The sequence below is a fragment of the Neoarius graeffei genome, chromosome 21 (genome assembly GCF_027579695.1).
Source record: "Neoarius graeffei isolate fNeoGra1 chromosome 21, fNeoGra1.pri, whole genome shotgun sequence".
Taxonomy (NCBI): Eukaryota; Metazoa; Chordata; class Actinopteri; order Siluriformes; family Ariidae; genus Neoarius; species Neoarius graeffei.
This window is the reverse complement of record NC_083589.1, coordinates 42,645,589-42,669,143: the sequence shown is the minus strand read 5'-3', so window position 1 is coordinate 42,669,143 and position 23,555 is coordinate 42,645,589. Positions and strand designations below refer to the sequence as shown.

Here is a 23,555-nt window from a genome sequence, read left to right as displayed (position 1 = left end):
ACTTCAGTTCCATTCTCTTGATCATGTTGAAAAAGAAGGATGGAGAGCGCAGCGAGCCTTTGGTGAAAAAGGTAAGAGGAGCTGCTTGCTGGGTGGGGTTCAAATCTCAGGATGGAGAAGGACCTGTAGGGAAAAGTGAGTCGACAAAAGCTCATGTGTATGTTCAGTAAAGTATCTTAAAGCACCGTTGACCTCTGTAAACCCTGTAATGTCAGAACTATTCATGGCTAATTCCCAAATGGAGCCAGTGAGAGTTTAACAGGCGTGGAGAACGCATTGCATGCATTCATTATGATGATAGGTGTTGGATTTGGTGTGTAATTATCGGCCGCAGCTTGGAAAATAAGAGCGTCTGTGTCTGATCTACTGTTTGTGTTTCTGTTAAGGAAAAAGGAGGTGGTCCGTGTCCAAAAGTGTGCATTTGTTTCGAGTTATGGGGAACTTCGACAAGTTATAATGAAATTTGATTTCATTCATACTGTATGTGTGTGTATGGAGAGAGTTTTAGCTGTGCTGGCATCACGTATGTAGTGTGCATCATTAAATATTGCTTTATCACTTGTCTAAACAACGACCCTGACCAGGATAAAGTGAATATTGACTGACAAATGAATGAAAAACTTTGTCTAAGCTTGTTTGTTCCGTTCAGTAGTCAGTGTTAATGTTCATGCAGTAGAGTTAAAGTTACCATTTTGTGAAACGTTGACACTGAAATGTCAGCGAGATAGGAGTGGCTCAGTGGCTTTTCTCCCCGTATGAGTCGAGGTTCCGTCTGTTTAATCTGAGCTATTGTGTTACACATCTCACTTGGTGAGTCAAAACCCTTTTTCACAAAGCACGCACACAAGAAGTCAAGGTTTTCTGCATACATATGTGTGAGACAAAGAGACCGCGTGAGTCATATCTGTATGCTCAATGTGTCACACTGTGTGGGCTTCAACATGACTGAGACTGTTTGCCAACTAAAGCAAGGCTATCCCTTTTTCCTTAAAATTATAGGTTTTATAAATGTGTTTGGCGAAACGGGGCAAGAGCTTGACAGTGTTGTTGTTCTTGTTTGTATGGCGTTGGACTTTTTGGCATATATGGAAAAGGATGGTGGATTTTTCAGTGAGTTAGACAGGGAAGTTTATCACTCTTGCAGCGCTGGGGGGGTTCAGAAAGGGCTGAAAAAACTTCCTGAGCAATTTCCTGAATGCTATACTTCCAGCAGTAGTTTTCAGACTCTGAATATCTACAGCACCAAACCGTTGCTTCTTCCAAAGGAAGGCTATTTTTGCCGAGTGTGGACTTGCTCTAAATATGTAAGACCATATATTGGATTATAAGACTTTCTCCAAGTAAGCAGCACCGAGTTAATTGTTGATCAGAAGGGTATTTCACTCGGCCAGATATGCGGAAAAATCGACCTTGAGTGCTGAATATGTTTATCCTTAAGTACATGGTCATTCATTAATTTTCACTGATTACTATGGATAATGATTAATGTTACACTCCCTTTGATAGTTTTGTTCCCATGGCCTTATGTAAGACTGCCATTTTTTAATATCCATTGATAGAGCAGCGGGATTAGAGAGCTGGTGTTCATTCAGATAATGTCATAAACAGAGGCATTATCTGTATGCTGTACTTTAATCCTCTCACAACACAGACACCGTTCTCTTCCTGGCAGCTGCTATGCCATGAATAGTAACATCGGTTTACCCACACATCCGACAGTTGCTGCCAAAACCTCATAGGGCACGTTTCCATAACATTTTCAGAGACTTCAGGCAGGAGTCAGGGTCACTTCTAGTTCCTGGGTCACCACTGCAGATTGGTCAAAGCACGTTGCTTAAGAGAAGAGTTTTTGCCAAATCCTGTAAATTTAAACCCAAAAACAGAGGTGGGGCAGCATCGGGAGGTCAAGGTTTCGGGTATGACTCAGGTTGTAACTGTGTGTGTGTGTGTGTATTTGATTCAGTAGTCCAAAGCAATGCTGAGGAACTGTTATTATGTGTAAGAAAATTAAAGATGGGGTGATTTTTTTTTTTTTTTTTTTTTTTTAAACATAAGACCTTTTGAGGGCGGCACGGTGGTGTAGTGGTTAGCGCTGTCGCCTCACAGCAAGAAGGTCCTGGGTTCGAGCCCCAGGGCCGGCGAGGGCCTTTTTGTGTGGAGTTTGCATGTTCTCCCCGTGTCCGCGTGGGTTTCCTCCGGGTGCTCCGGTTTCCCCCACAGTCCAAAGACATGCAGGTTAGGTTAACTGGTGACTCTAAATTGACCGTAGGTGTGAATGTGAGTGTGAATGGTTGTCTGTGTCTATGTGTCGGCCCTGTGATGACCTGGCGACTTGTCCGGGGTGTACCCCGCCTTTCGCCCGTAGTCAGCTGGGATAGGCTCCAGCTTGCCTGCGACCCTGTAGAAGGATAAAGCGGCTAGAGATAATGAGATGAGATGAGACCTTTTGAAAGATTTGTTATAACTTCTCCTTGCATTCTGACCTCGGTCAGTAAACTGTGTCATGTGGATGGCCAACATTCAACCCATCAGCACAAATACTTGAGTGTCAATTCAGAAAGCTTTCTCTGTTGTAACAGTATTCAGGTGTTTTTGCTTTAAATTTCTCCACGTGCTAATTAGTAGGTTTATAAATGAGTGATTAGTACATTGTGTGTGTGTGTGTGTTCGTTTCGTTTTGACTAGGTTATTCTAGGTTTCAAATCATAACTTTAGGGCTCTGGACATGTACTGGGTTTGTTTTGTTTTTAAAAACCGCCATTAGTCTCATCCATATTCTTTCTCCTGTTCTACACCATGCAGCAGATCCAGTTTGCAGACCAGAAGCAGGAGTTCAACAAACGGCCCACCAAGATCGGACGCCGCTCTCTGTCTCGCTCCATCTCTCAGTCTTCTACAGATAGCTACAGCTCAGGTACGTACACAAACTCGTTCAATCAGTCATTAAAAAAAGCTGATTTTTATCATTTTATAGAGGTACAGTGGTCAGGTGCGTCTCAGGAGATTTGGGTTGTGTGTTTGTCTCTGTCTAAGGCTACGTTTACATTACGTCGAATCAGCGGATCATCAGATTAACGTTCTTAAAACGATTCGCGTTTACACTAAAACCGTTAGCCGTGCACACAGCAACGCCAATACGCGGATACGCTAATCACATGACTTTAGACGGCGCGTAACATGATCCCAGTGCATTTCAGACGGCGCGTAACATGATCCCAGTGCATTTAGGGCATGTGCAAGGCTCACCACTTGCAAGTAGAAGGATGGCAAGCCTAATACACGGATACGCTCGGCTCCGCAGGCATCCTGCGCTCCAAATCACTCCGCCCTGAACAGCGAGTGCCCTCTGGAGGGTGCGCACTCTGGCCCTGTGCAGCTCACACAGCGCGCGAGTGAAGTGAACAAGCCACGATTCGGGACTGAGCCGCTGTGTGTGTGATCCCAGCGCATATCACTTACTACTTGCAAGTGGAAGGATGGCAAGCCTAAAGACAATCATAACTACACAATGGGCAGTATTTGCATCAGTATTTGCAGTATTTTCATACTTTTATACTCTTTAATGAAAGGTGATACAAGGCGGAAGTCCGCGCTGTTTTTCAGCAGTCGCGTCACATGACCAACACCAGCGAATCAGGAAGGTGGATGTCACAGTGACGTTGTCCAATGAGACGCCAGCTAGAGCTCAGCACAGCGTATCCGCGTATTCTGAATGTTTACACAGCACCGGAGCTGACACGATCTGGATTGAATACGTGGACCCTGGCGGATTCCCGTTTCCTGGCGTTTCCAGGGGGTTTAATGTAAACGGACAGTGCATCCGCGAAGAAAACGAGACAGATACGGTGTAATGTAAACGTAGCCTAAGGGAAACTGAGTTGTTGGATCTTGACGTTTGTCACCGATAGAACAGTATAGATTTTTAGAAGAAAAAGAAATCCTCTTTTCCTGCAAGTCCCCATGTTGAGAACATACAATCAACATTATGGCTCATTTACAGACCATTAGTCGTGCGATGAGTGAATGGATGTTTTTTGGACCATGCACTGTTCCTTGTCCCACCAGCTGCCTCCTACACCGATAGCTCGGATGATGAGACCTCTCCACGAGACAAGCAGCAGAAGAACTCCAAGGGTAATGGAGACTTCTGCATTAAGAACATCAAGCAGGCGGAGTTTGGCCGCAGAGAGATAGAAATTGCTGAGCAAGGTAGGTGGGATCAACCACTTTAGTCTGTGTTATTTATACTTGTACAATAGCCTAAGAGCTTGTGGTGCCTGAAAATGTTAGTCTTCAGAGTTTGGTAGATGTTCATATCAGCTATTGGGGTGCATGTGTCTGGGGGTGGAGTGGAACATGCTGTGGTGCTCTTCCTGGGCTGCTGAGGGGCCCATATGTTCAGAGTGCAGTGACGGACCACATGGTGCTTCCCACTTCACCCCCGAATAACCAGCTAAACACTGAGCACACACTATTTTCTGCTCTCTCGCACTCCACTGTTCTCTCTGTAGCTACTTTTCCTTTCCTGTTTCTATCATTTATCGGTTAAAACTAGTGATGGGAAGTTCGGCTCTTTTCAGAGCTCTTGTGGCACGGCTCCCGAAGAAGGCTCCCAAACGGCTCTTAATGTATTATCATCTGTAGCCTCATATTTTAGCCTAACTTGGCAAATATGAATGCTTTGTGTGTTGATAAACCCTTTTGCATTTAGTGTTTTTATGAGAAGCCTTATAATTGCCTAATTTTGTGTATTTGTTCTGTTACAAAAGCAGGCATTCTTACTTTTGTTTAATATTTTAATCAAACTTTTAATTTAACACAAAAATAAATGAACAAAACGCTACAAACAAATCCACAGAACCAGATGCTGCTTCGTTTACGGGCGTCAGTCATATTTACGTGTTTTTGCGACGCACTCTCCTCCTCACCGCTGTCTGCTGTCTCACTCACTGACGGGGACGGGCAGACGCTCCACCTGACTGTCGCGTCTGTCCCCCTCTCTGTTTTCACATAATGGTATGATCCTATGTCCTCACATGTGATTGGCCACAAGGCCGCCATGCTGCTAATCAAAACAAAGTTCTGCCGTGAGCAGAGCTGAGCCACTGAGAGCGAGAGCTGAGCAGCGAAAGGGAAAAAAAAGTGGGGAGCCGGTTCTCACTCGGTGGGAGTTGGCTCTTCTGATACACTACAAAGTTTTTGCGCATGACACATCACTAGTTAAAACCACAACCAAGTAGCAGCTTTTAAAAAAAAAAATTGTGGATATTGTGTTGACGTGTATTGCCGTTACTCTGAAAGTCTGTACTGGGTTATGTTGCTCTACAGAGATGCCTGCTCTCATGGCTCTGAGGAAAAGAGCTCAGGGAGAAAAGCCCCTAGCTGGAGCTAAAGTGGTGGGCTGCACCCACATCACAGCCCAAACTGCTGTAAGTAGTCTGTACCTGTAATCACAAGTGTGCGCACACATGATCAATACAGATAAATGAAGTTCTTCTATGTTTTGTGTCTTTGCATGCATGTAAATAGGTGCTGATGGAGACACTGTCTGCATTGGGTGCTCAGTGCAGGTGGGCTGCCTGTAACATCTATTCCACCCAGAACGAGGTGGCAGCTGCCCTGGCAGAGGGAGGTGAGGGTCCTTCTTACTCAATTTCTTTTTACTTTCAGCGTATTCTCTGATTTCACCATTCGCTGATCGTCGTCGTCGTCTCTTTGGTAGGATTCTCTGTGTTTGCTTGGAAGGGTGAGTCTGAGGATGATTTCTGGTGGTGCATCGATCGCTGCGTGAACGTGGAGAGTTGGCAACCCAACATGGTGAGAGGGGAAACCTGCAGGTTGTCTGCCTTACCTGTATAACTGGCTTTATAGATTCATCCTCTGATTATAAAGCCTCTGAACTTATCTTCATTTGTCAAATCTGCTTGAGATCCTGGATGATGGTGGAGACCTGACACACTGGATCTATAAGAAATACCCCAACATGTTCAAGAAGATCAAGGGCATTGTGGAGGAAAGTGTGACTGGAGTTCACAGGTGAGCAGTTAGCCTTGTGTTGTGTTTAAAACTACACCCAGGACTGAGATTCTTCACCCAGTACGAGTTTGTGACATACCAAGAATGCCATAACGAATGGACTTCGTTATAAAGAAATTTGATTTTCATGATTTGTAGCTTGACTTGTTTATGTAAGACTTTAACATTTTTGCTAATGTTTGCACCTAAAGTGTCAATAGGCTACATAAATATAGCCTGGGCCCGCCCATCCTAAGCGCGACACAACACGAGGGCCTGTTGTGAGCTTAGTCTGGCCAGGCAAGCTATCTACAGCTCTTCCAAGCTCCCGAAAAATCGGGAACCAATCAACTTTGAGCATCTCCAACGGCCCTGGGTAGAGGCGTGTTCAAGGCACTGACGTAGTAGAACTGCGACTGGAAGCCATAGATGGTTTACAAGCGCTTCATTCACGCTTCCGCATCTATTACGCATAGATGCTGTATTGAAAGCATTCAACGGGAAGTTCTCATTGAAAACGGAGCAAAGAGCAGCCCTGGAGGTATTTATTGAAAGGAAGGACGTTTTCGCCTTGCTCCCGACCGGCTTCGGTAAGAGTTTAATCTACCAGTTAGCCCCGTCGCGTCACATACGTCAGAGGAAAGAGTGATGTGATTGGTTTAAGCTTCGTCACAGCCTTTTCTGGCTTCGACCAGTAGCAAACTGAGGCATTTCAGGGAGGCGGGTCAACCACGGGCTCTGGGAAACGGTTGGGCTTAATATCTTGGCCAGACCAATAGCTCGTAGAGCTTTGTCGCGTTAGCCAGACTAACATAAATATGCATTTGATCAACATTAAATAATATTTCAGAGTCCTGATGAATGCAAATTTTGCTCAAACTCAAACTGAAGAGCGGCTCAGAAACTTGAGTTGAATTTTAGAGCTGCTGAATTGAGAGTATGTGACTCGACGGCGACGCTGATGTTAGCCTTAATATCTGGTGTTAATTTCTCAGAATAATTTGGGCTTTTTCATATTTTTTGGACTGTTTTTTGTTTTTTTTACTGAAAACTCAGTTTAGATCTTGCCATATCCCGATGAAGAGGGTCATCCTGGGGCGTCTTCGTCTCTTCTGATTATAACCTGGGGTTGTGCTTCAGTGCCGGCGATCCTTTTCTGGCAAAATGTGTCTGCCATCTAGGGGCTGGAAATAGAACTAGCTACCTACACTTGTACAGTACATGATGTACTTTTATTGGTGAGGTTATAGATGAGGGAGGTTTTTGAAATATGAGATTAGAGTCCTGCAGTTTCTTGCTGTAGCTCAGTACTGTTTAAAGCATAATTATTCTCACTTCTCAGATTTCTGCTGTCTTCTGCTTGTGCAATGAGAAACACATAAGACCTTTTACATTGGACAGTTTACCATTTAGCTTACTACGCAACTGAGATGCCAGGTTTTTGTGCGTTTCGTCTGCAGCTGATTTCTGTCTGAATTTTTGAGCCTTTGGAATATTTATAAGCGGCAGTGGGTGTGGGGTTGAGGGTATTTATCCTGAACCTTCCACTGGTTTCTAAAAGTGCGTATAGCATTTATACTCCATTTTTATCTTTCAGTAAAACTTCTGATCAATTGATGTATGCTTAAGGAATGGTTTTTTTGTGTGAGTTTCAGTCAGCCATTATGGATCGAGGGTTAATGAATCAGTAGGGGTTAATGAATGTCAGCACATGTGCATAATTTTAAAATAACTTTGCACGAGTGACAGCTTTCCTGCGTGCAAATCATAAAACGTGTCCTGGAGATGTTCTAGAAAATGATTTCTATAACATTAGAAATGATTTAACAGTGTTAACTCGGATGTTTTGCTAGATTCTCACCCCAACTGTTAAATGACATATTTTCATAGACTTTTGTTTATTATACAGTGTGCACTGTACAGTGTAATACTTTAGTTTTAGCTACTTATTAAAAAGACACTATAATGCAAGCTCTGTAATGCAGAAAATGGCACAGGACCGTATAAACCTATGATTTTGACAGCATGTCTGTGCTTGTATAGCCATCACGCATAATTATTGTTTTGCTTGGTTAACTCGTGTTTCATTCAGACAATACTTTCACTCCAGAGATTGTTTGCTTCACGTAGAGTCATGCTGTAGTTGGGACGTCTAAATCTTGTTTTTCTTCGTGTCTAGACTGTATCAGCTGTCAAAGGCTGGTAAACTGTGTGTGCCTGCCATGAACGTCAATGACTCTGTCACCAAGCAGAAATTTGACAACCTGTACTGCTGCCGCGAGTCCATCCTGGATGGGTAAGTCAAGCATCGGTTTTAGCTGGGGGGGGGGAATAAAATAAACGGTCATGTTCTCTTAGTAGCATTACAAGATATTTGTATTAATACATCTGTAGATCAGTCTGTAATAATTTCCATAGCTGATGCATGTGGGTTGTTTTGTGTGTGTTACTTTAGTCTGAAGAGGACCACAGATGTGATGTTTGGAGGAAAACAAGTGGTAGTGTGTGGTTATGGAGAGGTGAGAGCCTGCCATTAGCACAGCAGTATTTCCAGTGCATTATATATGTGTACATTATGTATAGACTAAGGCTTGCGTGACTTTTTTTTTTTCCCAGTCCATCAGTATTTAAAATAGTAGTCACTGTAACTAGTCATCTGTTAAAGAATATCTCAAAACGCATTTAGGTTAGCAGTCATGAATAGGTCACGAATTACATTTCCAGCATTCTTTAGACTGTATTGTTAAAGATGGGCAATCAGATCTAAAAGTTTCTGGACAAAGAAAGGGCACGTTGATTAAGATGGGATGTACTGAGTGGTATATTTATTGCATCTGGTGTTAATTGTGAATTTACTCATTCGTTCACTTACTCAGTTAATCTTCACTAACTGCTTGGTCAGGGTCACTGTGATTTAATTATTTGTTTATATTTTTTGGAAATAACTTAAGTGCATTAGAGAATATTGTGGATGGTTACAAATAAAAATAATTGCAGAAACAGGCAGGAAGGATCTTGATTAGGCACAGTTCCTTTGGGAGTGGGCAAGAAGGGGATTTTAAAAAAAAAGTCTTAAGCACATGTTTATATATTTAGCCATAAAAGTAATATGAAATTGATAAAATCTGACAGTTGACTATAGAAATGGCGTCATCTAGTCTGAAGTATTTCCTGATTTAAGTACTTTTAGACTTCTTTTCTTTAAAAAAAAAAAAAATCACACACATGTGCCAGCACACGCTTATAAGACGACATCTCCATACTGGTGACTAGTGGATATATTAGTTAACTAGTCTCTGCAACTCCTACTACACACTTTCACAGATCATGAGAGAAGTGTTTTGCTTTTTCTTTCTTTCTTTCTTTCTTTCTTTCTTTCTTTCTTTCTTTCTTTCTTTCTTTCTTTCTTTCTTTCTTTCTTTCTTTCTTTCTTTCTTTAAATAAATCATGATTGTTGCAAATCTCAGTATGGCCACTAGGTGGTGCCATATATTAAATTCTTGGCTTAAATGTCTGTGTGATACAAACCTAATTTTTTTTTTTTTTTAAATTAATCTTCAACTAAACGTGTGTTTTAGGTTGGAAAAGGCTGCTGTGCTGCTCTGAAGGCAATGGGCTCCATTGTGTATGTCACAGAAATCGACCCTATTTGTGCTTTGCAGGCCTGGTAAGCTTCCATGTATGAAACGTGGGGGTTATAGTGGAGCTTGATGCCTAGTTACACATGCTTCTTCAGTAGTGGGGGAAGGAGACTGTGCATTTTTAATCCCCTCCACATTAGAGATAGATTAGGGATAAAATTAGCTCATGGTTAAAGTCATTTAAATTCTGTAAAGCTGCTTTGCGACAATGTCTATTGTTAAAAGCGCTATAAAAATAGACTTGACTTGGCGTGTACACACGTACAGATAAAAGATGATTGCTTTCTGAGTTGTCAAGGGAAGAGCAATATTCACTGTTTATTAAAGAATAGAAGTAACTTAGGTTTCGCCTGACTGTTAACTATTCCCAAAATCTAATATTCAAAAATCTTGCGGTCATTCAGCTTGTTTCTGTTTATCATTGTCTGTCTATCTCTCAGCATGGATGGTTTCAGACTGGTCAAACTGAATGAGGTCATCAGACAAGTGGACATTGTCATCACCTGCACGGGTTTGTTTTCTGAACACTTCTTTATGTATATACTCACCGTCCACTTTAATAGGAACGCCTGTTCATTTATACAGGTATCCCATCAGCCAATCATGTGGCGGCAGCAGCACAATGCAGCAAATCGTGCAGATGCAGGTCAAGAGCTTCAGTTAATGCTTGGGGTATTCGTATTTCTGAAATGTAGTCTATTATACGTTACTCTAGACACCAACACTCATCAGACGTCATGCCTCTAGTTACGGAACGCCGGTACACTGTAAAAACACACACCGGCATGGCTTCATGCTGGCTTTATTTGTTCCGTGTAATCAACCTAAGCTGGAATATTAAGGAGTCTTCTCTACAGCAGTATTGCAGACTATCTGTGTGAAAAGGGCGTTTAACTGCTGATCTCCTGGGATTTTCACACACAACAGCCAATTTCCCAATAGCAAAGTGTGAGCAATGTTTAAGCCGTTTAACTGTTTTTCCAACCGTGCAGCACTGAAAACAATCTTTAACTGATGATGTATTTCTCATCAGTTGCTTGGCATTTCCCTTTCAATGCAACAGATCTGTTTCTTACAGAGAGTTGGCCGTATTTTCATTAATTGTACGTTTTATGATCATGAGGGAAGCAGATATAGAGAGTCTTGGAAGTGTTATTGGAGGCGTAAGGATCAGTATCGTCAGATATGCTGACGACACAGTACTGTTAGCGACCGGTGAGGCAGAGTTACAGCAGCTGCTGGACAGAGGACAGAGAAGCCAGTGAAAGTTATGGCTTGTGACTGAATGTGAAAAAGACAATCAATGATCGTGAGCAAAACACCGGAGACAAAGCTACCATCGGAGAGACTGTGAAAAAGAAGGTGAAACTGAACATAGGCAGAGAACCAATAGAAGAAGTGGAACATTTCTGTTATTCGGGGAGTGATATCACCAAGGATGTCCGATGTGAGAAGGAGGTAAAGGGCAGGATAGCGAAAGCTAAGGTGCAGTTCGGGAAACTAAGAAAATTTCTGATGAACCCGAAAATCAGTATATCAACAAGGAAAAGGATGATCATATGTTACGTATGGTCAGTTTTGTTATCCGGAGTTGAAACGTGGACACTAAACAAGGATTTGAAGAAAAGACTACAGGCTTTTGAGATTTGGTGCTGGAGAATGTTAAAGATCAGTTAGAAAAGGAAGGTGAGCAACGAAAGTTCTGGAGATGACAAAAGAAAAGCGTAGGCTGATGGATACCATCAAGAAGAGGAAAACTGAATCCTTTAGACACGTGATAAGAAACAATGAGTTGATATGTCAAGTAGTGGAAGGTAAAATCAGTGGATAAAAGGCAAGGAGTGGACAAAGACAAATGTACTTGGACGATATATGTGATTTGGATAAGACAAGGAAGCAAGAGTAACATCAGGATGGCAAAGAATAAGGGACTGAGAGTGTTATGATCTTCAACCTTCTCAGATGAGAAGATGAAACCAGACCTGACTTGTATGTTTTATAATAAAATCCATATTTCGTAACTTGGCTAACTACATTTTAAAGGTCATAGGCAATGGTCGGAGGTCAAACGTAGAACATCAAGTTTATTGTCTAGAAGAACGACCCGAAAAGCAATTTCAATCTTCTTAGACTACGTTCAGACTGCACCCTGAAACGACCCATATCCGATTTTTTTGCCCATATGCGACCTGTATCCGATTTGTTATTGACAATCTGAACGACACAGATCTGATTTTTTTCACATGCGACCCAGGCCGCTTGGATATGTGGTCCTAAATTCGATGCACATCCGTTATTTTCACATGCGACTGCAGTCTGACCGGACAGGTCGCATTCATGCGACCTACACGTCATCAACAAGAGACAAACGTCACTATTCTGCGTTGGCTAATCCCGCCTCTTTGGTGGAAAACAACAACATTTGTACAGTTTTCAGAATTTAAATAGACTTTTATAGAATTGATCAAGCTAATGGTGGATTTGGTAGGGACCTGGATGTTGATCTGTTAGCCTGATTAAATAAAACAGTTTCTATAACTGATTTATAACTTAAACCATCCTGTATTACAAGATTATAAGATTGTTCTGGAAATTTCCAGTAATTTGGCACCTTCGGTCTCATTAGTCTGCTGCCCACATTAATCAGATTATTGTGCGAGTTCCGCCGCCGCCACAAAAACCACATCGCCAGGTCTCGCCTCATCTCCATCGCAAACTGCACTGGTGTTTCTGCACCTTGAGCCAGCGCTGAGAGAAGTTGCAGAATTCAGCTGGCTATAAACAATCTAAATAAATATTTATAAAAATGTAGAAAAAGTTTATTAATATGACGAAATAAATATGTGCAAATTATTAAGCCTGAATTAAGAGTTTGGTCATACAGCGGCCGTATCCCAAATGACTGCCTACTGAAGCTCGAGTGCACTATATAGAGTTTAAAAATCCATTACTTCCTAGTAACATGTAGTGCACTTATATAGAAATTAGAGACACATTTAAGTCAACCCTCGTTACCAGGCTACACGTTTTCATTTCAGTTCAGAAACAAAAACACACATGAGACCTCACACTTTAACACTAACCAGATAATTAAACAAACAAACAAAGAAATCATTAAACATGAGTGCACTTTTTTTTGTTTACATATTACGTAGATGTGCTTATTACGTGTCAATTTGCGCATGCGGGACACTTTTGGGTCGTTTTCCGTTCATATTGGAGATCGCACACAAGTCTCATATAATTGGTAATGTCTAACAAAAGGTAAGGCCTAACAAAAAAATCAGATTTCACAACAAATCGGATATGGGTCGTTTCAGGTTGCAGTCTGAACGTAGTGTTAGTGTCTAATTTGCACCCTAAAATTGAATAAAACGGTTAAAATATACTGTTTTGCCCAATTTCCGAAGGTTTGTTTGCATCTCACTTATGCGCACTTTCACCGCCAGGGGACCGCCGTTGTGACGTCATTCAAGCCAAACAGACTGGGAGCAGTTCTGTGTTTACTTGTGAACCGAGCACACGTGTACGGACTTTGGTCGTGAGAGGTTGTGTAAAATGTCTGATAGCGATTTTGAAGCAGGAACTCTCCAAATTGAATATCGAGAGGTGAAACCATACATGTATGAACCTATGGCCGTTGCGAAGCAATCGGTGAATGTGGCTCACTGGTTTGACCGTGCGGCCTCGGAATCAGACAGTGACTCGGCCGACTCTGATCGCGGTGACCCCGGACCTCAACAAGACTCGCGCCCAAACGATTTATCCTGGTAATTATGATAAATTCCTACTTTCGTCGTAATACTAAATAAGAGCCCTTTTGAAGAATAATTAAACCGCCCTCCCTAGTGGATATAGGGAACGATTACTGGACAGTGCGCCGGTAGGCCACGTTAGCCTGCCATTCGTGGCATTATACTATTTATAGCCGACTCTAAGCGAGGAAATATCCCTTTGTCTCATTTCCACAATGATTATACAGGATCCCTCAGGATTCTTGACTTGTCAATTGCAAGCAAAGGTAAAAATGTTTACCTCCAATCTTCTCCTTTTTGCTTGAGTGTTGCTGCTCCTTTTCTTCTTTGACTGCTTGATTTTGTTTCACGCGCGCACAATCCACTCTCTCTGCCTCATCTCCTCTTTCGGAAAAAGCCAACCCACTCGCTCCGCCTCTTCGCCTTTTTTGGAAAAAGCCATCCCACTCATTCCGCCTCTTCCGGAAAAAGCCAATCCACTCTTTCCGCCTCTTCTCCTCTCACGGAAAAAGGTAAAAACTTCTTCCTGAACCGGTCCTGTTGTTACAGTTCACTGCACAATAATAAGGCATGATTTTTCTTTGGAAATTCCCGAACGCACGTCTGCACTCAAGCCGAACGGCAATGTGAGTAAACGGAAGTGGACTCAACTCAAGCGGTTTGTTTGTCTTGAATGACGTCACGCGCCGAATGGTCACGAAAATCCCTGAACAGAAATTCGCTGTGATCCGCGCTAACTTATTTTAATTATCACTTATTAACAATACTTCTTGGGACCAGAAGGAAATTACAGAGGGTTTAACATATAAAGTTTCAAATGTGCATAAATTGAAAAACCTTTGCCTATGATCTTTAAAGTCATTATCCTAACACTGTGTGTATGTGGTCTTCATCAGATAGAGGTACACCATTTGCCTCGCATTTTGTTTGTCGGTGTTTTTACCCATTTACCAACCACCCATTGTTTGATGAACAGCCCGCAAATATCTTAGAACTTCCTACTGTTAAGCCCGACACACACACGGGCGATTTTCCGTCGCTTGGTCATGCAACTTTTTGACGCAAGTGAAAAATTGCTTCATGTGCGGATATTTGCGATGGCAATTTTTTTTGTTGCTTGCGACAGATCGCAGGTATCAAACGTTTGATATTCTGCGACAAAAAAAAATCACCAGTCGCTGACTTGTTGCAGAGATATCGCCGTGTATGTGTGTCTCTGCAGTAATGAAGCGATCACCTCCAAAGGCTAAGCCAATCCCCGCCTGCAAAGTAGTCACGTGATTTCCACATGACTTGCATCCCCCTCCCCAAATCACCCACTGGTCGCAGATAACGCGCGCACGCAGCTACCCGAGAGGGGAAACTTGAGTCCAAAAATCGCAACACGCTTACAAGAAGTCGCCCGTGTGCGCCGGGCTTTACAAAAAGCCTGGGTTATTTTTGACCATGCGTTGTACATGCTTATGTAGCTGCTTAGTAAATTCAAAGGAAATTGATTGTCACTTTAAGCACAAGTTGTTTACTGAAACAATACAGGTTTTCTTAGTTGCAGTCTCAGATCATTAATTCTGGTTGAATGTACTGAGCAGAATTAAATAATGGCTTTTTTATTTCTCTTAGGGAATAAGAATGTGGTAGTGAGGGAAAACCTGGACCGTATGAAGAACGGCTGCATCGTCTGTAACATGGGCCACTCTAACACTGAGATCGATGTGGTGAGCAAACCGCAGTCACCTCAGACACTGTGTGAATGTGTGAATTACAGTGCCTTGCAAAAGTATTCATACCCCTTGAACTTTTTCACATTTTTCCACCTTACAACCACGAACTTAAAAGTTTTTATTGAGATTTTATGTGATAGACCGACACAGAGTAGCACACAATTGTGAAGTGCAACGAAAATTATAAATGGTCTTCAAAATTTCAAACAAATAAAAATCTGAAAAATGTGATGTGCATTAGTATTCAGCCCCCCTGCGTCAATACTTTGTAGAGCCACCTTTTGCTGCAATTACAGCTGCAAGTCTTTTGTGGTATGTCTCTACCAGCTTTGCACATCTAGACACTGAAATTTTTGCCCATTCTTCTTTGCAAAATGGCTCAAGCTCAGCCAGATCGGATGGAGAGCGTCTGTGAACAGCAATTTTCAAGTCTTGCCACAGATGCTCAGTGGGATTTAGGTCTGGACTTTGACTGGGCCATTCTAACACATGAATATTCTTTGATCTAAGCCATTCCATTGTAGCTCTGGCCGTATGTTTAGGGTCATTGTCTTGCTGGAAGGTGAATCTCCTTCCCAGTCTCAAGTCTTTTGCAGCCTCCAACAGGTTTTCTTCCAGGATTGCCCTGTATTTAGCTCCATCCATCTTCCCATCAACTCTGACCAGCTTCCCTGCCCCTGCTGAAGAAAAGCATCCCCATAGCATGATGCTGCCACCACCATGTTTCACAGTGGGGATGGTGTGTGCAGGGTGATGAGCAGTGTTAGTTTTCCACCACACACAGCGCTTTGCGTTTAGGCCAAAAAGTTCAACTTTGGTCTCATCTGACCAAAACACCTTCTTCCACATGTTTGCTGTGTCCCCTACATTTCTTATGCCTGTCTTTCAACAATGGCTTTCTTCTTGCCACTCTTCCAAAAAGGCCAGATTTGTGGAGTGTACGACTTATAGTTGTCCTGTGCACAGATTCTCCCACCTGAGCTGTGGATTTCTGCAGCTCCTCTAGAGTGATCATGGGCCTCTTGGCTGCTTCTCTGACCAGTGCTCTCCTTGCTCGCTCTGTCAGTTTAGGTGGACGGCCATGTCTTGGTAGGTTTGCAGTTGTGCCATACTTTTTCCATTTTTGAATGATGGATTGAACAGTGCTTCTTGAGATGTTCAGAGCTTGGGATATTTTTTATAATCTAACCCTGCTTTAAACTTCTCCAGAACTTTATCCCTGACCTGTCTGGTGAGTTCTTTGGTCTTCATGATGCTGCTTGTTCCTCAGTGTTCTCTAACAAAGCACTGAGGCCTTCACAGAACAAGTGTATTTATGCTGAGAGTAAATTACACACAGTAGGACTCTATTAACTAATTAGATGACTTCTGAAGGCAGTTGATTGCACTGGATTGTATTTAGAGGTATCAGAGTACAGGGGGCTGAATACTAATGCACACCACATTTTTCAGATTTTTATTTGTTTAAAATTTTGAAGACCATTTAACATTTTCGTTTCACTTCACAATTATGTGCTCCTCTGTGTTGGTCTATCACATAAAATCTCAATAAAAAAAACTTTTAAGTTCGTGGTTGTAAGGTGGAAAAATGTGAAAAAGTTCAAGGGGTATGAATAGTTTTTTAAGGCACTGTAGCAGCTTGGTAGCTTTCTGTATTAGTGTAAAAAATGATGCTGTATTAATAGAGCCAATAAGACATCCATTAACTCATACATTTGCTGACCAGTATTGTGTGTTTCAGGCCAGTCTGAGGACCCCTGAGTTGACCTGGGAGCGTGTGAGATCACAGGTGGACCATGTGATCTGGCCTGATGGCAAGAGAATAGTGTTACTTGCAGAGGTGAGGTTATACCAGAGATCATCTAATCTCCCTTTTAGCCCCTGTAGAAAAAGACAAGATGTTGACTTTTTCATGTAGTGGTAAGTCAGTATGAATGAGACACCCATAAGGATTTTGCAGCCAATAGAGATTTTTGAGTAGTTGAACCATATAAATTTTGCTTAAAATGTTAGTAATTACTTATACATGTACAGTACCAGTCAAGTGTTTGGACACAATTGAACTCGGCTGAAAAGACATTCAAAGCTCTTGCAATTTTCCGAATTTACTGACCTACATGTCTTAAAGTAATGATGGATGTCGTTTCTCTTTACCTTGTTGTTCAGTTCTTGACATAATATGGATTATTACAGTTGTGGAATAGGGCTGTTTACTGTATTTTTATCCTTTACTATTTACTGTTTGATCTCAGACTCATTTAAGAAGGCAAGAAACTGCGCTAATTAACTTTTAACGAGGCACCTGTTAATTGAAAAGCGTTCCAAGTGACGACCTCATGAAGCTGGTTAAGATAATGCCAATAGTGTGTAAAGCAGCATCAAGGTAAAGGCTGGATATTTTCAAGAATCTAAAATATGAAACATTTTGTTTACACTTTTGTTGCTTACTACGTAATTACATCTATGCCATTTCATCATTTTGATATTTTCAGAATCATTCTACAAATAACATTGAATTAGAAAGTGTGTCCAAACTTTTGACTGGTCCTGTATGCCATGGGGCTGTGGACAGAGTTTCCTCTGACTGCTTTGATGATGCATTCAGTAGTGTAGTTGTGATTTAAAAAAAAAAATTTTATTTACAAAAATTTTCATTCTACACCACCATCATTTTGGTATACTGGTGGTGTATGCCCCAGGATTGATCCGTCAAGCATAAATCAGTCATTATGTTCAGCTCCCACATGGTAAAGTAGAGAGAAATCCACATATCAAAAAGATGAAGAAGAAGAAGAACTGGCAATTGGAAAATGGCATGATTTCAGGTGACTTGTATGGACTTTTATTAGGGTATTGGCGGCACGGTGGTGTAGTGGTTAGCACTGTCACCTCACAGCAAGAAGGTTCCGGGTTCGAACCTCACGGCCGACAGGGGCCTTTCTGTGTGGAGTTTGCATGTTCTCCCCGTGTCCGCGTGGGTTTCCTCTGGGTGCTCCGGTTTCCCCCACAGTTTAAAGACATGCAGATTCGGTACAATGGGGCCACTGTAATTGGCGCAAGCTGTTGTGGTTTCCCATGCCATGATGTATGTACACATATATATATATGAGTGATTCCACACTTATGGGGACATGAACTTATTTTTAAAAATTCACCTAAAACCATTTCTTTTTTTACCATCAGGTCACAAAACATGTAATCTTTAATGAATGATATGTTAAAAGATAACTTTAATTTTCTGAGATGTAATAAAAACATATTTATATGCCAAAGTCAGAACGTAACAGAAGTGTTGTGGACATATATATTCTCAATTTTAACAATGTAGAATTACTTTTTGAAACATAGGAAGGTGATGTTTTAGCAAATATAATTAATAAACATGTGTAGTAGAATAAACATACACATTCTTTCAATAAGATTAACATGGTATATAGCTAGATTGTAATTAATTTGTAACAGACGCGAGATGGACAATCGTAACAGAAGTAATGTAACAGACATCATTTTGGAACTCATAGGCTTGACTTTGGCATATAAATATGTTTTTATTACATCTCAGAAAATTAAAGTTATCTTTTAACATATCATTCATTAAAGATTACATGTTTTGTGACCTGATGGTAAAAAAAGAAATGGTTTTAGGTGAATTTTTAAAAATAAGTTCATGTCCCCATTTCAGTACCCATAAGTGTGGAATCACTCATATATATATATATATATATATATATATATATATATATATCTTCCTATGGCAAAAGCTAAATAAATAAATATTAAGAATGTTAATTATATTTGTTAGTTTTTGCATATTCATATTTATATCGTGTTATGCATCATTGCAGTCCAGAATTTTGATATCAGAAAATTTGGTCTGTACCACAAACACATCAGTAAAAGTATGCGAGTGTGTGTGTGGGTGTTTTGTATATTTATCTGAATGTGTATGTGTTCAATTAGGGTCGCCTCCTCAACCTAAGCTGTTCTACTGTGCCCACATTTGTCCTGTCCATCACAGCCACAACCCAGGTGTGAGACACAGCACTGTCACTTACATTAATGCAGTAGTGACTGAAAATTTACGTCCACTTTCAAGTAGAAATGTTGTTGCCTGCTTATTCAGCGGCAGTGTTTATCCTCTGTGCGTGCGTGTGTGTACTTTTACAGTGGTGCTTGAAAGTTTGTGAACCCTTTAGAATTTTCTATATTTCTGCATAAATATGACCTAAAACATCATCAGATTTTCACACAAGTCCTAAAAGTAGATAAAGAGAACCCAGTTAAGCAAATGAGACAAAAATATTATACTTGGTCATTTATTTATTGAGGAAAATGATCCAATATTACATATCTGTAAGTGGCAAAAGTATGTGAACCTTTGCTTTCAGTATCTGGTGTGGTTACCCTTGTGCAGCAATAACTGCAACTAAACGTTTCCGGTAACTGTTGATCAGTCCTGCACACCGGCTTTGAGGAATTTTAGCCCGTTCCTCCATACAGAACAGCTTCAACTCTGGGATGTTGGTGGTTTTCCTCACATGAACTGCTCGCTTCAGGTCCTTCCACAACGTTTCGATTGGATTAAGGTCAGGACTTTGACTTGGCCATTCCAAAACATTAACTTTATTCTTCTTTAACCATTCTTTGGTCGAACGACTTGTGTTCTTAGGGTCGTTGTCTTGCTGCATGACCCACCTTCTCTTGAGATTCGGTTCATGGACAGATGTCCTGACATTTTCTTTTAGAATTTGCTGGTATAATTCAGAATTCATTGTTCCATCAATGATGGCAAGCCGTCCTGGCCCAGATGCAGCAAAACAGGGCCAAACCATGATACTACCACCATCATGTTTCACAGATGGGATAAGGTTCTTATGCTGGAATGCAGTGTTTTCAGGGATGTGATTTTTCCGCGAATTCGCGGAATTCCGCTTTTTTCACCTCAAAATTTGAAGAAAATTTTTTTTCCGATTTTTCGCTCAAAAATCCGCATTCATATCCTATTCGTTCCGACTTTCAGTAATTCCGTCATTGAGATGAAACGAGGTACGTGATTGGCCCATCGCTCTGTAACAACCAATGAACACGCTTGTTAGATAGGTACGTAAGCTCGCTTCAAATAAAGAGTTGAAAGATGGCAGCCTCCGTGATCGAGCGTGAAGATGCACCTGATCATCAGTTTGGTGTGTGTGTGTGTGTGTGTGTGTGTGTGTGTTTTTAAAGTAAATAAACATGGGGAAGAAGAAAAAAACAACCCAGCTCATTTCTTTCCCCGTAATAAACCTGTGAGTGGTGATGGTGTCACTGCACGTGCGACAGTTGGGTATGTTTTCACGGGGTGACGAAGGTTGCCGTGGCAACGGGGCCTCGCGCCATCTGTTCCTTCCTGGATGCGCATGCGCACGCTATGAAAGCTGTGGTGAAAAGGTTAGCATTGGAGGCTAAACCTTCTGAGGAGAAAAGAAGGGGCGGTTTTTATTTGTTTGTTTTAGTTACATCCGAAGAAACAGCAGTTTAAATCACGGCTCTAGTTTACAAATCAAAATGGTTACTCGGTGAAAACAAAACAAAAGCTAGAGAGAGGGGGAGTGGTGGGAGTTTAACCCGGGAAAGTGAGTCTGTGAGGCGGCAGTGATGCTTGACCCCTCCCGCCTCCTCTCACTTTACCTCAGAGTCTCTGCCAACTTCATCACAGATTATTTCACCTTTTTCACTCGCAGTTAGTTTTAATTTTCGCTCAAAACTTTTCCCACAGCGTGGATGTAAGGTAATTATACACAATTTTGATTTGTTTATTCAATATTAAAATGTTAGTGCAAATAATACATACTTGCCAACTTTTCAAAATTCTCATGAGGGAGAAAAGTGCATGAAAGACATTTTCAATTGGCCGAGGGTCTGATGCGCGGTTGAAATGATAAAAACAGTGGATCCCAATTAATTGCAAACACATTTTTTGTGAATGTTGTTTAGTGAAAGTGATTTTTATTCTTGCATATGAAAATCCTCAAGTGAGTGAACACTGTACAGTTCTGTATATGAGTCAATTTCACAGAAAATGTATTTTTTTTGGCCGGACGTGTTTTGTTTACATTTTGAGATTTCTAAAACCTCTTTATGGTCTCATATGATAAAGCATTATCAGTTCTACCTTGCATTTCAAAATTTGACTACTTTGGTTCATAAATGTGCATTTTGTAGCAAATTTTAGGGTCGAACATGAGCAAAAATGGCTGTTCCACTGAAAAGAGACTTTTTTTCAGACATGATTCTTAATGTTAGACAAAGGTGGAATTGAAACTTTTTCATGTTCAACGACAAGACTGTGGAAACCACAATGGATGTCACAAATTGAAAATGCCATTAAGAAAAGATATTTTTTCGATGTTTTGTTAATTTTTGTACCTGTCCCAGAGGTTTGTGTCAGTTCTGTTACCGTGAGTAATCACATAACAAAAATAAATGCTCCCAAAAGCTATTATTGAAATTATTTGTTGCCAAGGATCTACATATTCTCACCTTTTATATGGATGGCAGAATGAACTGAATCTGAGAATATTTACTTAAAAATTTCAGTTTTGGTAAGTAGTCTATGCATGACTAATTTTTTTGTGTCAATCCTGTTACCCTGTCTAAACGGGGTGTGCAGTAACTTAATCAAATATTAGAAGTTGCCATACATAAGAAGCAAACCGGGAGACTACCAGGAGCAATAGAGTTTCATAAATAATGGTGGATGAATTCTTATGTTGCATCATGTTTGTTTGAAAAGGCACATTTAGGTATGTTCAACTTCTACAGTAATTGAAAGTATAAATTTTGTTTTTCCTTATACAATTTTCTATTTATTCTAATGCAGATGATTTAATTTAGAATGACATTTTTAGGTTTCATGTTTTGGCTTTTTGTCAGTTAAGAATCATTGAATTTACTATAGGGGCTCAGAGTTGCATGTTGACCATTAAACTGGCTTGAATTTGTTAATCATGACAAGTTTTTTCTTGTGTGTTTGCTTGCCATTTTAGTACAATTTTTAAGTCAGAAAACCCCAGAACCCAGGAGCTTCGGGGGGCTTCGCCCCCCTTGTCCCCCCACCAGGGCGCTGCCCTGGACCAGCTGGGGGCCTGCGGCCCCCAGACCCCCGGCTAAAATTTTCAGATAATTTCACCAGCCCCAAATCACATCCCTGTGTTTTCCTTTCTCCAAACATAACGCTTCTCATTTAAACTAAAATGTCTCATCCATCCAAAAACATTTTTCCAAAAGCCTTCTGGCTTGTCCATGTGATCCAGTTTGTCCAGTTTAGCAAACTGCAGACCAGCAGCAATTTGGAGACCAGTGGCTTTCTCCTTGCAACCCTGCCATGCACACCATTGTTGTTCAGTGTTCTCCTGATGGTGGACTCATGAACATGTAACATTAGCCAGTGTGAGAGAGGCCTTCAGTTGCTTAGAAGTTACCCTGGGGTCCTTTGTGACCTCGCCGACTATTACACGCCTTGCTTTTGGAGTGATCTTTTGTTGGTCGACCACTCCTGGGGAGGGTAACAATGATCTTGAATTTCCTCCATTTCTATAATCTGTCTGACTGTGGATTGGTGGAGTCCAAACTCTTTAGAGATGGTTTTGTAACCTTTTCCAGCCTGATGAGCATCAACAACGCTTTTTCTGAGGTCCTCAGAAATCTCCTTTGTTCGTGCCATGATACACTTCCACAAACATGTGTTGTGAAGATCAGACTTTGATAGATCCCTGTTCTTTAAATAAAACAGGGTGCCCACTCGCACCTGATTGTCATCCCATTGATTGAAAACACCTGACTCTAATTTCACCTTTTAAATTAACTGCTAATCCTAGAGGTTCACATACTTTTGCCACTCACAGATATGTAATATTGGATCATTTTCCTCAATAAATAAATGACCAAGTATGATATTTTTGTCTCATTTGCTTAACTGGTTTCTCTTTATCTACTTTGAGGACTTGTGTGAAAGTCTGATGATGTTTTAGGTCATATTTATGCAGAAATATAGACAATTCTAAAGGGTTCACAAACTTTCAAGCACCACTGTACGTGCATGTATGCCTATGCATACAACCACACTGTTGTCATGGTGACCAAGTTCTGGCTCCTCCCCCAGGCTCTGGCTCTGATAGAACTGTACAATGCTCCAGAGGGCCGCTATAAACAGGATGTTTACCTGCTGCCTAAGAAAATGGGTAAGATGCACATTTTTATGTGTATGTAATATATGTATAATGAAGACATTTGTTGGTGTGTCACACCTACTGTTAACATATAGCACACTGGTTTTGTGCCTGTGTGTAGGTTGTTTTTTTTTCTGCCTCGTTGCATGTAGTCATGAGGGATTTTTAGAGCAGTTTGTCAGCAGATTGCACTGTACTGAATGACTAAGCATGTGT

At 41.1% G+C, this 23,555-nt stretch overlaps 1 protein-coding gene across 1 annotated transcript in view; it reads left to right on the top strand.

The window, feature by feature from the left end:
• The window catches only part of ahcyl2b (adenosylhomocysteinase like 2b), an 80,927-nt gene that overhangs the window by 54,359 nt on the left and 3,013 nt on the right, over positions 1-23,555 (top strand). The window contains exons 2-15 of the mRNA XM_060903164.1: positions 2,803-2,914; positions 4,066-4,209; positions 5,329-5,429; positions 5,530-5,632; positions 5,723-5,817; positions 5,930-6,036; positions 8,195-8,311; positions 8,471-8,534; positions 9,594-9,682; positions 10,097-10,167; positions 15,032-15,126; positions 16,874-16,972; positions 19,093-19,161; positions 23,273-23,351. Coding sequence (XP_060759147.1) covers positions 2,803-2,914; positions 4,066-4,209; positions 5,329-5,429; positions 5,530-5,632; positions 5,723-5,817; positions 5,930-6,036; positions 8,195-8,311; positions 8,471-8,534; positions 9,594-9,682; positions 10,097-10,167; positions 15,032-15,126; positions 16,874-16,972; positions 19,093-19,161; positions 23,273-23,351 — 1,345 coding nt within the window. The remainder of the gene's footprint in view (positions 1-2,802; positions 2,915-4,065; positions 4,210-5,328; positions 5,430-5,529; positions 5,633-5,722; positions 5,818-5,929; positions 6,037-8,194; positions 8,312-8,470; positions 8,535-9,593; positions 9,683-10,096; positions 10,168-15,031; positions 15,127-16,873; positions 16,973-19,092; positions 19,162-23,272; positions 23,352-23,555) is intronic.